The 11,601-nt window shown below is 46.5% G+C and overlaps 6 protein-coding genes across 6 annotated transcripts; 5 read left to right on the top strand and 1 right to left on the bottom strand.

The window, feature by feature from the left end:
• Positions 1 to 464: 464 nt before the first annotated feature.
• DFJ58DRAFT_847939 (uncharacterized protein) lies at positions 465 to 1,768 on the top strand (the record flags this gene model as incomplete). Its single annotated transcript, XM_041393542.1, has 9 exons — positions 465 to 496; positions 647 to 664; positions 717 to 771; positions 826 to 849; positions 890 to 945; positions 1,244 to 1,386; positions 1,411 to 1,545; positions 1,594 to 1,682; positions 1,751 to 1,768. The coding sequence occupies 9 exons, from the start codon at positions 465 to 467 to the stop codon at positions 1,766 to 1,768; spliced, it is 570 nt and encodes a 189-aa protein (XP_041235875.1).
• Positions 1,769 to 3,907: 2,139 nt separating this feature from the next.
• On the top strand, positions 3,908 to 4,463 carry DFJ58DRAFT_671028 (uncharacterized protein; the record flags this gene model as incomplete). Its single annotated transcript, XM_041382916.1, has 2 exons — positions 3,908 to 3,985; positions 4,089 to 4,463. Coding segments are annotated over 2 exons (453 nt in total), but the record flags the coding sequence as incomplete, so codon positions are not given.
• Positions 4,464 to 5,122: 659 nt separating this feature from the next.
• Positions 5,123 to 5,502, bottom strand: DFJ58DRAFT_822837 (uncharacterized protein). Its single transcript, XM_041392080.1, has 2 exons — positions 5,237 to 5,502; positions 5,123 to 5,179 (listed from the first exon to the last, which is right to left on the bottom strand). Exons 1-2 carry the CDS (start codon positions 5,458 to 5,460, stop codon positions 5,155 to 5,157), a joined length of 249 nt encoding a protein of 82 aa, XP_041235877.1. The 5' UTR covers positions 5,461 to 5,502; the 3' UTR covers positions 5,123 to 5,154.
• Positions 5,503 to 6,051: 549 nt separating this feature from the next.
• Positions 6,052 to 8,975, top strand: DFJ58DRAFT_870225 (uncharacterized protein; the record flags this gene model as incomplete). The annotated part of the gene is made up of 11 exons (XM_041394289.1): positions 6,052 to 6,315; positions 6,339 to 6,420; positions 6,470 to 6,515; positions 6,564 to 6,722; positions 6,793 to 7,263; positions 7,339 to 7,515; positions 7,591 to 7,679; positions 7,735 to 7,740; positions 7,830 to 8,224; positions 8,294 to 8,564; positions 8,641 to 8,975. Coding segments are annotated over 11 exons (2,161 nt in total), but the record flags the coding sequence as incomplete, so codon positions are not given.
• A 293-nt stretch (positions 8,976 to 9,268) lies between these two features.
• DFJ58DRAFT_671020 (uncharacterized protein) lies at positions 9,269 to 9,655 on the top strand (the record flags this gene model as incomplete). The annotated part of the gene is made up of 1 exon (XM_041382914.1): positions 9,269 to 9,655. One exon carries the CDS (start codon positions 9,269 to 9,271, stop codon positions 9,653 to 9,655), a length of 387 nt encoding a protein of 128 aa, XP_041235879.1.
• A 309-nt stretch (positions 9,656 to 9,964) lies between these two features.
• DFJ58DRAFT_870232 (uncharacterized protein) lies at positions 9,965 to 11,325 on the top strand (the record flags this gene model as incomplete). The annotated part of the gene is made up of 2 exons (XM_041394290.1): positions 9,965 to 10,952; positions 11,000 to 11,325. The coding sequence occupies 2 exons, from the start codon at positions 9,965 to 9,967 to the stop codon at positions 11,323 to 11,325; spliced, it is 1,314 nt and encodes a 437-aa protein (XP_041235880.1).
• Between the last annotated feature and the right edge of the window lie 276 nt (positions 11,326 to 11,601).

Below are 11,601 nucleotides of genomic sequence, written 5' to 3' on the forward strand. Positions count from 1 at the left end.
AGCAACAGTACAGACCGTTGCACAATCGAGACTGCTAGGTGATGGAGGTTATGAGTCAAAGAGACTCAGCAGTACAGACTGCTGAGCCCTAAATATAGCATAGATGGTATAGGAGTATGGTTGGCTAAGAGTCAAGACTTTGAGTTGGGTTTCAAGAGTTTGCTTTGCACATGACTTTATTTGCAGGTGTTTGTACTGGTTGGCTGAGACTTTGAGTCGGGTTGAGTTTGCTTTGCATGTGACTTTGTTAGCAGGTGTTTGTACTTTCAGACGAATTGATTCAGAGTCTTGCCTTGTTCTATTCTTGTATATATACCTTATACTTACCTTATACTTCAACCTCAATTGGCGCAATGGTCTGTACTGTGGCGCCATCCCTTATCCTCTCCTCCTTCTCTGACACAACGGTCTGTACTGTTGTGTCTGCTGGACTTCGACTTGTTGATGCAACAGTCTGTACTGCCATGTCTCTGGACTTCAACTGGTGGATACGACGGTCTGTACTGTCACCTCGGCTATCCCTTATCCTCTCCTCCTCAGATACAATGGTCTGTACTGTTGTGTCTGCTGGACTTCAACTTGATTCATTGTCCTGGATTGTACGGCACTCCAACTTCAATCAATCACTAACGCGAATTGGAGATAGGTTTAAGACGCGGGGCCGGTATGTACTCATACCAATCATGTTGCTATCCTGACTTAATCTCCTCTTATAGCGTCTCTATGTCATTCATCCATGTTTGGTCACAGTTGTATCTGGGTGGTGTCCATGTAGGTAAGCACCTCGTACTTTGTTGCTGCCGTTTCTTATCACGTTGTTCTCAGTTGTTCGTATTCTTGATCACTGTTGTAAGTCACTTTCCCTTGCTGTTGTTCTCAATTTAAATAGTCACCTCAGGCTCTTTCAGCTTGCAAGCCTCACAACACGACCCATAGACAACGACGGTACATACTGTCATCGCCGTCAAGCTCATTTTTTGCTCGATGCCTGCGTCCCGTGCAGCGCTCACACGGTGCATTTGTGAGGAGTGTACTAGAAAGGGGGGATACAACGAGAAAGGCGCACCAAAGGGGGTGCTAATAGCAGAATGTTCAATCTCAGCTCATGTCTGGCATGTAAAGGCAGAAAGCCCTGCACATACCATCGCTGGCAAATCTACCGTCTCCTCTATCACGGACGATCTCAGACATTTGTCCCTTACCGCGGATAATTCCCAGCCCTTATTGTTCACATCTGCAATAGCCAGGCTGATGGAGAGACCATATCAAAGCTGAAACGCAATTGGCGCACATTGAAAGCATTGCATATCCTCAATAATATCGACTCCCAGATTCAGCGATGCTTTCGCTTATTGTTGCATCCCTGTAACCTTGATGACATTGGTTGTGAGCTATCTTTGCTTCGCACAGCTATGAAGAACATCAATGGAGGGGCAGATGCTGTAATTGCACAAAAGAAGGCAATCGCAGCACAGATGGATGACTTGGCTACCCAGCTCGGCAGCTACCAGGATGTGCTGCAAGTACCCATAGAGATTAATACCGGTAAGTCATGAGTATGTCAATGATGGTTCCGTGCTTACCGTTTAATAGACGCTCTGCAGCAAGCTCCAGTTGACCGCTCAGACGAGATCAGCCAAGTTGTCTTGTTCCTTTGCGTGGCATGCAAAGTTGTCATGGGGGTCAGCAGGTGCAGTTGTGATTTCATCATAAGGATAATTTCCGTCATATTATCCCTCTCATTTTGGAGGTCGGACGGCAGTCTTGACTCCTCGCATGAAAATATCCTCAGGCAAATTCCTCTGACCTCGGAAGGCGCAGAGACCAAATTTCATCTCACTGGCAAAACCATTGCATACGCTGTCTGTAGTTGTCATTTCACCTATCCTCCGACATATGCACCAGGCTTTACGACTGCAACATATCCTGAATGTTGCACGCATTGTCCTACACCCAGGACCGAATGCAGCGATGCTTTACTTGTTGGCACTGAAGGAGGGTCCCGTCCAAGGAAGGTTTTCGTATATCACGACTTCAAAGACTATCTTTCTGGTCTCTTTTCTCATAGAGATGTGGAAGCCGTGATGGATGAAGCTTGTGATGAACTCATGGACTCCATTAAGTCTCCTCTTCCACCCTTCATCAAGAATCCATTTGAAGCCCAGTTCCTACGTCAGTTTGGCGGCCTGAAGCCTGAGATGCTTTTTATCGACAGAGGAGAGGAAGGACGCTATGCCTTCGCCTTTCATGTGGATTTTTTCAATCCTGAAGGGATGAATGTGTGGGGAGCTAGTACGTCTTGCAGAATAATCTCCATGGCGTGCTTGAATCTGCCTTTGGATATCAGATATAAGCCGGAGAACATGTATCTCGGGGGTATCATTCCCAGTCCAAAGCAGCCGTCTCTCAAGAATCTCAACCATTACATCCGACCGCTCATCAACGATTTGGTGGACACATGGGAGCGTGGTATCAAGTTTTCCAAAACCGCGTGTTACCCTAATGGTCGACTAACTTGTAGTGCTGCTGCCCTGGTTGTTTGTGATCTTCCTGCTGCTCGTCATCTCTCTTCTCTGGCTGGAGTCAGTAGTCATTTCTACTGCAGCGCATGCAAATGCTACCACAAGTCTACTTATGGACAGGTTGACTATGAGAATTGGGAACCTCGTGATAGAAACGAACTTCGGCAATACACAGAGCAGTGGCGAGACGCTGCCACGTCCTCTGAGCGTGAAAGGCTATTTAAGGCTCATTGTGTGCATTATTCTGAACTTTGGCATCTATCATACTGGGACCCTTCATGGCAGCTTATTGTCGATCCAATGCACTGTATATTAGAAGGTCTAGTCCCATATCACACTCGTAGTCTCCTCGGTTTGACTTCACAGTCAAATACATCGACATCGACCCCACCTGCATTTTCGCATGACTTTGGTGAAGTACCCGCAGGGACGATGTCATCCAAGGAAATGAGGCAAACATCTACAATCAATGCCCTCCTTGTTTCCCAGATCGTTTCCAATAATGGGCAACTGGATGAATGTTTTGACGCGTTGAAAAATTCTCTGCTTCACAAGAATGTGGGCCCATTGAAGTTTGTCTGCAATATCCTGGGTTGTATGCCACAGAAAGCTGGTAGAACACTTAAAGTTGATTATGTTAAAGCTCTTCTTGAGTGGGTAAGCTCTTCATTCACCATGTCCATTGTCCTGAGTTTCTCAATGTTTCTATACAGCATCATGAACAGCCTTTAGCTGCCCCTAAAGAAGAACATCAATTTGGCACGGCAGAAGTACTTAAACACATTTGCAATGTCATCCAAGATACATCCATCCCTACTTGGTTGGGTTCAGTTCCAAGTAATTTTGGAGAGGCCTCTGCTGGGACACTCAAGGCTGATGAGTGGCGAATGCTTATCCCAGTCTACCTTCCCATTGCCCTTGTGAGCTTGTGGGGAGCTGGTACTTCGCACTCTTCTCCTGAACTTGCTGCCCGCCTCAGAATGGTTCTTGATCATACTATGGAACTGGTCTGTGCAGTTTATGTTGCATGTGCACGAATGATGACTACAAGAAGGGCACAAGCCTATCGTTTGTACATTGCTAGTTACGTTGGAAAGTTGAAGGAGATCCATCCTACCTCTTCTCTGCGTCTGAACCACCATGCAGCTTTCCATATATACGACTACCTACTCCTATTCGGTCCCGCCCACTTGTGGTGGTGTTTTCCTTTCAAGCACCTGATTGGAATACTCCAGTGGCTTCCTGTAAATCACAAATTTGGTGAGTCACTATGAGAATACGGAATGAGCAAGTGGACTAATGGTCTCTAAGGGGAGCTCGAGAACACCATGCTTAATTCATATATCAAGACTACAATGTTTCGCCGCTGGCTGGCTTGACCGGGTTGTCCACCTGCTATTCAAGAGTGCAGGGACATCTTTGATAGAGTATATGCACCCAAGAGCGCTGAAAATTCCAGCCAAGTGTTTGCTGAGGACCCCATGAATGACGCTATTCAGGTGACTGACTGTGCAATCACTAGCGCAGTGCCTGATGACCTATATACCCTTCTGAGATGACGAACAGCAATACTATGTACGTGCCACACTCAAGTTCGATGGTATTATGTACAGTAGGGCATCTACGCACTTGGGCAACAGCCAAATTCTCTTCTACCCCCGAGGAGACCAAACATTGACCCCTGTCCCTGCCAGCATCAAATACATCTATGGCACACTGATGGGAGAACTTTCGTTTGCTGCACAGAGATATCTCCCGCCGGATTGTCACGATGGCATGATCGATCCCTTCTCGATTTACCCTGATTTCACTGCAAAAATGTACTCAATGGAGTTGGAGAGTCGCCTAGAAAATGTTAAGGTAACCTGGGCGGTCAGTCACTTCGCACGATGGACGGTTTCCACCCGTCACGCAGTGATTCTATCCCTATCTCGTGATTAATCAGTTTATTATGTTGTTTCTAAAGTTGTATTTCGTATCCTATCTTGTTCATACCCTCACTAGCTCAAATTTCTCATTCATGCTCACAAGTGTATACATTTGTGAACCTCTCAGACTAGTATTTTGTTATAAAAATATAAGCAACAACCATGCTAATTTGAAACAGTTTGATCGCCATTTTGTGCTTGTTGCAGGTGGTGAGTGGGCGACGATTGAACGATGAGCGGGCGACCATCAGGCGATTTATTTTGTCAAAGGGCGAAACTTGAAGTTTTGTCACCCCATTTTGTTGCCGGTGTAAACTTCAAATTTTTGGCAACCCCTAATTGTTGGACAAAACTTAAAACACTGGCAAGCATATAGCAGCAGATTACAGCTGTTTGCATAAATGATGACAGTACGCGACTTTTTGAGAAAGAAGAATAAATAAATAAATTTTACACAGCAGTAAATAACGCATCCCGCATGTATGTGAGTTACGATTGAGTCGAAAATGACAAACTCAATATCCTCTGATTCTATGGACTCTGACGACGATTCGATAACGGCGGCTGTCAGGGACCAGTATGACATCTCTCCAGGGGATGAAACAATTGTCGTGGAACCCACTTCCTAACTAGAATCACCAGAAAACGAAAAATGCGGCCCTGGTCGCCCCCCCAAGCCCAAGGAAGGTACAATTGTTTGAAGTTCATTGACCATTGATTCTTGAATACCCGAATGTGAGATTTTACTCAGTACCTCCACCACCACACAATGTCTCGATCTCGTACACTCTCATAGTGTATTCATACTCAGAAATGAAGAAACCAAGAAGGCTACAGGTGGGGCTAACAATGTTGCCTGTCTTGCGCCAAAGTTTAAGGACACGCCAGAAAGTACTTTCCGAGAATCCAAGTTGTCCAACACAAGCGAGAATGCCCTGAAGAGAAAGGTGATGACGCTCGTAGAGATTGACGGCAGCGAGTTTGACGTCGTGACTGATTTTTTGATACATCGATGTTGATTGCGGTTGATTGTTGTGGCACAAGACGAAGTGCCACACTAGAATATTTAATTTTTCTTCTTTCCCAAAAAGTCGTGTACTGTCATCATTTATGCAAACAGCTGTAAACTTCAAGTTTCATATGAAGTTCTATGTGATAATTAAACTTAAAATTCAAGCAGACGCTGAAAATCTGACTATATTTATTATTTGTGTTGACGTATAGTCCGTGAAAAAATGGTGGATATTTCATATTTTGAATTTCGTACACAACGATGACTAAATTTGAAGTTATATGTCCCTCTTTATGTCAGTTCAAACTCCAAATATTTTCTTCACATTTCGTACAACGTGTAAACCTATCCTAAATATTGATAACCCCGATGTGATACTTATCTGCGACATCATACTGTTAGTCAGCAATAACAGTCGGCTCCTCGGCATGTTGAGGAGTCGTTTTATGGCTACACCCGGTGTTCGAATGCCTCCCTAAATCCTGCGAGGCCCATTAGTGTCGGATTATGAGCTAGGTACGTTTTGCCTCTGAATATTCTTCCTGTCTACCTGGGAATAGCCTCTGATCAAAATCTCGTTTCCGCAGTGAATGTACGACACAAATACACGTCCGCTAAAACGTCAGTGCACACATTCCATCTCGACCTCGCCGATGCCGAGATCTTCGTCATTCACTCCACCCCCAGACTCTCCGATGCCAGCACTCCGCCTGCTCCCTCCAGCAATCTTACTCCTTGCACTTCCAGGGCTTCTGGCACTTCCTCCGACTCATCTAGACTTTGGCTTTTCACTCTTTCTCTCCCTCCGTTCATTAAGACAATGCTTAGCACTGCCTGCCCTAGCACCTGATTAGTAGAATGTCATGCTTGGACAAGTTTGGCCGAAGTCGGCATGAGAGTCATGGAGAGTGGCTCGCAGGAGGGAGGATGTGACTGGGCTGTAGGTATTCATTCCGAAGTGCGTCATGTTCTTTTTTGCCACTTGTGCATGCTGACAAGTACATCAGGTCGAGAAAGCACTTAGCAAAGGCCTCCTCATCGCTCAAAAAGTTAGTCTCCTCATTTTTGACATAAACAATTGACCATATCATCGCATTTCAGCATCCTTCACTTCGGCCGCTTTGCCATCACCACACTCCTCCATTCTCATTTTGCATTTATCTTCCCTTCCTCTACCACATCTCCCAAAATTCGCACGTGCTATCCTCAGACGCCTCATTGTGTCATTTTTACCCTCCGACCCTCTAGGCATCGTATATGGTGCACACCTAGCATCAATCACCCAAATTACTACCCCGCTCCCTTCATCTAATGCTGCTACTAATACCAGCCCTGCACCACTCCCGGATTATTTTCCTCACTCACGTCATTAGGTTGCGTGTCCTCCTTCGTGCAGGTGCATGGGCCCAAGTAGGGCCTGCTCTTGATACCGCGGAGGCCATGCTTGGCTTGATATTCAACAAGGACGGCAAAATTAAGAATGACAAGGGTAATATTAATGCGATTGTAAACGCCAAACCAGATGATGACGCACTTCCTCATTGGAACTCTATAACTGCTCACGACGTTAACGCTCCCTCTCGCGAATATTCCCAAGTGCACATCAACCATTCAGATGTGGAACCCAAACAAGAGGAGGAAAGCACGCAATCAGACCCTGCTCATGCTTCCTTTGTTATTCATACACTGCTCTCCGGTACCATATTCTGTACTTTCTCCGGAAACATTCGTGCTGCCGAGCAAAGGCTCATCGCGCTCCACAAAATTGTCGATAGTGGAGCACTCGAGGGATTCAAGGATGGTATTGTCCAGGTATGCTTTCCGTTTCTCTTTCGTGTTTCTCTCCCCCTGGGTCCTAACTATGCAACTCGTATAGATTCCTCTCCCTCCGCGCCCTCCTCTAGCAGTCCATACCACCCACTCATACTTCTCCTTCTTACATTTCTCGTCAGCGCCACTGCGAAACGGGACCCAGTGGGCAGAAACCCAAAGAGACGGCTCTGCGCCGAAGCAGCAATCAGTATTCTCAATACTAAAAGAGAGGATATTGAACGTAAGCTTTGTTTCATATCTTTTTGTCGCGCCGTTAATCACTATTGTGTTGATCCTGACGCTCACTTATCTTCAGTGCCGCTCTGGGCTTCCTTAGCAGATAGAGACAAAATAATACAGCGTGCAGTAAGACTCACAGCTGATCTTTTATGCGAGCTCGTTGCGGTACGTTTACTTACATTTCACTACCTCATATACCTCATCTCATCCTCAAACACAGATATCCGTACAACGCTCCGAATTCGACTCCGCAGAATCAGACCTAAATGCACTACTCACCCTAACCCACACTCACGACCTCTTCCACTCATATAGCGCCCACATCAACCCTCCACATCAACCCTCCACGCCACACACCTCGCACATGCATTCAGAGATACCGAACGCGCAGGCGTATGCTATCGCGTTGCCAAATCCATGGATGATGAGCGCAATGCAGCGGCTGGGTATGTAGGTGCTGCTGCATGCGCTGGGGAAGCATTGTTGCGCATAGGACTATGTGCCCAAGCCCAGGCTCACGACGAGAACTCGAACACTGTTGTGAATGAAGATGCTAGCAGTGACAATAGCGGCTGGTTGGATGCTGAGACGTATGCAGTGGCTGGGTCTGCGATCAAGCGGTGTCACGGGATGGGAGGGATGCGTGAAGCGGTTGGGAAGGTGATGCAAGCAGCTGTGGCGGGTACGAGGGGGGAGATTGTTGGCGCCAGGTATGTTTCTTTATTTCGCACCAAAAATTGCATAACCAACTCATGCTTACAAACTGATTTCTGGCGCAGATCTCACCTAAAAACTGCGTTGTCTTTATCAACGTTAGCAGGCGAGAACCATCTCCATGCGTTGCTCCTCGCGCAAGTGGGTGCACAGTATTTGCATATGGCACCTACGCATGCTACGGAGACGTTGGCTGTGTGCAAGACGCTTGGTGCTGGGATAGGTGCGAAGCAAAAGGACGTGAATGGTGGAAACGGTAAAGGAAAAGAAAAGAAAAATGAGAATGACACGGACGGTGGTAATGGGTCGATAAGCAATGCCCCCCTTCGCCTCTTGGTCAGCGAAAGGTTCCTCAGTATGCTTCCTACTTCTCTTCTTTTATGTTGTTCAGTGTTGATGATCAAGCGCAGAGATATTTAAGTGCACGAATAAGCTGCACCGAGTGGCAAAGCAAGAGGTGTATAATGCTATGTATCGGGGTACGGTAGAAAGGATGGTGGGGAGGGCGGGGTGGCCTTCTGCAATGGAATCTGATGATGATGAAAAGGGGCCTGCCGACAGTGAAGATGTCAAAATGCAGGATCTGGATCGGGATCGGGATGTTGAGATGTAGGTGCCTGCATCTTGTTCATTTAAGGATGACAGAGGGTAACACATCTTGAACACTGCGATTTCGGGCTGCCTGGACTAATCTTGCTAGAAGCACTCAAAAGTGATTGATACTCGCAACGACACACATAACATACTCAACGCCTACATATTTGGTGCGTCAGGCCCACCCCTGCAAGCGTCACCCTATCACTTGTCACCAGTAGAAGCGAGCCACCCATCCAAGATGCCTTCAATGCTCTCCCCACCATGTCGTTGACAGACGAGGCAGGAGATATACTGGTCCACATTACTGAGCAGCTGGAGAATCAAATGTGTTTGTTATGCCTATCCGACGAGCTGAAGAACACAATTTTGAAGAAATTGTCAGAAAAGGCTGAGGGCATGTAAGTAAAACCTTTTCCGCTCGCTTTTCAGAAATTCATTATTGTATGATCATACACAGGTTTCGCTGGGTTCAGTGTCAACTGGACGAAATTGTGGCTTGCAAAAGACTTGTAGATATCAAGGAAGCCCTCAATAACCTTCCAGCTGGACTTTACGAGACGTATGATAGGGTTTTTCAGACTATCAAACAAAGAGGACGAAGCGATGACCAAATTGCTCGGAGTTATTTACTTTGGCTGGCTGGCGCGCTCACCCCATTGATGCTTGATCAGCTCAAAGAAGCAATGATGATTGAAGTCGGAAAATCAAAACTTAATCCAAACCTTGGTGTGATGGACCCTTTGGACATCGTGGCCGCGTGCGGAAACCTTGTGGCCTACGATAAGAAAACTAGTGCTGTCGCTCTGTCTCATTATAGCGTCAAAGTATGATATATTAAACTCCGTCATCCTACTCATTCGCTGATGCACTATGCAACCAGGAATACTTGATCAATCGACCTCAGACATGCACGCACGGATCTGCGAGTTGTTGATTACGTATGTGTTATGCGACTTCGTAGATGAGGTCTGCGCAAATTGTGCATTACCATCTTTCATGTATATGAGCTAAGAAACGATACTTATATAGGCGAAAATTTAGCTGATGTTACGGATGTCAGGGAAGACCATACGTTGCTTAGCTATGCAGTTCGAGGATGGAAGCATCTTAGATGTGTTTCGGAGGAGGATCCCTGCGTTATGACCACCCTGTCACAGCTGAATTCGGAATTTCGTCAAAACACCAAGAAACATCTCGTGCTTGCGACTCAAGACAATATTCCGGGTCTCATACTTGCTAGCAATAGGTGGTTGGGTCTCGCTGTGACTTTACCATCACTTCTATGCATCCCGCTTGACCTTGGAAAGCCATGGATGGTCGAATTCATCATCAAGCAGCACCCCGATCTACCGGACGAGGATGTTGCCCCTGGTTGGGGTTCTCCCTTGATTTTCGCCATAACCAAGAACCCTGACTGTCTCAGTGTTCTCCTGAAGCTGGGCGTTGATCTCAACAAGCTTTCTTCCATCAAACCTGAGGTTTTCATTCATGACGGCTTCTATGCTCCAATTTCGTGGGCAGCTGTGATTGGAAGCGAGGTTGCCATGGATTTCTTGCTGTCACAAACAGAGGCCAACCTACCTAAAGACATCCTGCACATGGCTGTTTTGACGTTGATGCAAGACCCATCACACAAATCTATTCGCAAATTTCATCAACGCAGTGCGGATGTCAATTTCACAGTCGACGGTTCTACCCCTGTCCACGATTTCCTCTTAGTACACACTAGCGGCAGCGAATTGCTACCCGTCGTAAAAGCCCTCGTTGAACCGTCTTGTAATCTTTCTTTGCAGGACTGGACTGCCAGAACAGTACTACACATTGCTCTTGATGAATGTCTGGAAGATGTTGTCATATACCTTCTCAAGCAAAAAGCGGGGCTGTCAGCAACGGCAACTCTCCACTCAGACATGTGGAGCTGGGCTACAAGCAAGATGTGGTTTTCCAAGGTTCAAGCAGCGGCTCTTGCTGCTGATCAACAGTGCGCCAGAATTGAGGGGAAGGTTGTCGATGCTGTTCGGGGGTCCAGGATTGTCGAGTTTTCATTCGCAGTCACTGCTGACCGCGATAACCGCAATCCCATTCGTGCTGTCGTTGTTTCAGCGATACTCAATAGCGAGCTGTCAAGTGAGTGACCGCTTTCACCTAGCTATATAGGTTACTGATTGGTGCAGGCCCCTGCGGTCCGCTCAAAGTTAGCGCCAACCTTTCATATTGCAATCAGTCACTTCAGAAGAAAGTCAAAGACTCCCCGAAAGATGATTCCCCCGGACTCAAATTTGACTTTGCATGGCAGCGAAGTGGGCGGCGTGTCTCTAGTCATTTGTTCGACGATCATCAAGGAGAGAAAGTTACCAGGATGCTACAGCAGTTAACTGAACGTGAAGACTCGACTGGCACCTCCCTTTTTCTTCAGGTGTCCAAGGTCGGGCAGAGCACCGCAGTCTTTGAACGTGTGGTCAAGTTCACACTCGACATTTACAGAAGTACTTTACCTTAATCTTCAGGTTTGTGATGACTCTTCTCAACCATCCGTTGTTCTCATCTTTACGCGCAGGATACTGCAAGTGGTTATCAATAATCTGGGATCATGAGGGGATGGATGCTAGTGTAGTCATTCATCTATGATGTTGGCGCGTTCTAAGACCTTCTTCAAGGTGATAGACATACATATCACGCTGGCTTTGCAATCACCATCTACAATTGTCCTTCAGTGCAACTACGTCTGAATTCATGTAACCCCCAAATCCCTGCTTTTATTACGATTCTGGCGAGG

The sequence above is a fragment of the Suillus subalutaceus genome (assembly GCF_016647625.1).
Source record: "Suillus subalutaceus strain FC151 chromosome Unknown DFJ58scaffold_258, whole genome shotgun sequence".
Taxonomy (NCBI): Eukaryota; Fungi; Basidiomycota; class Agaricomycetes; order Boletales; family Suillaceae; genus Suillus; species Suillus subalutaceus.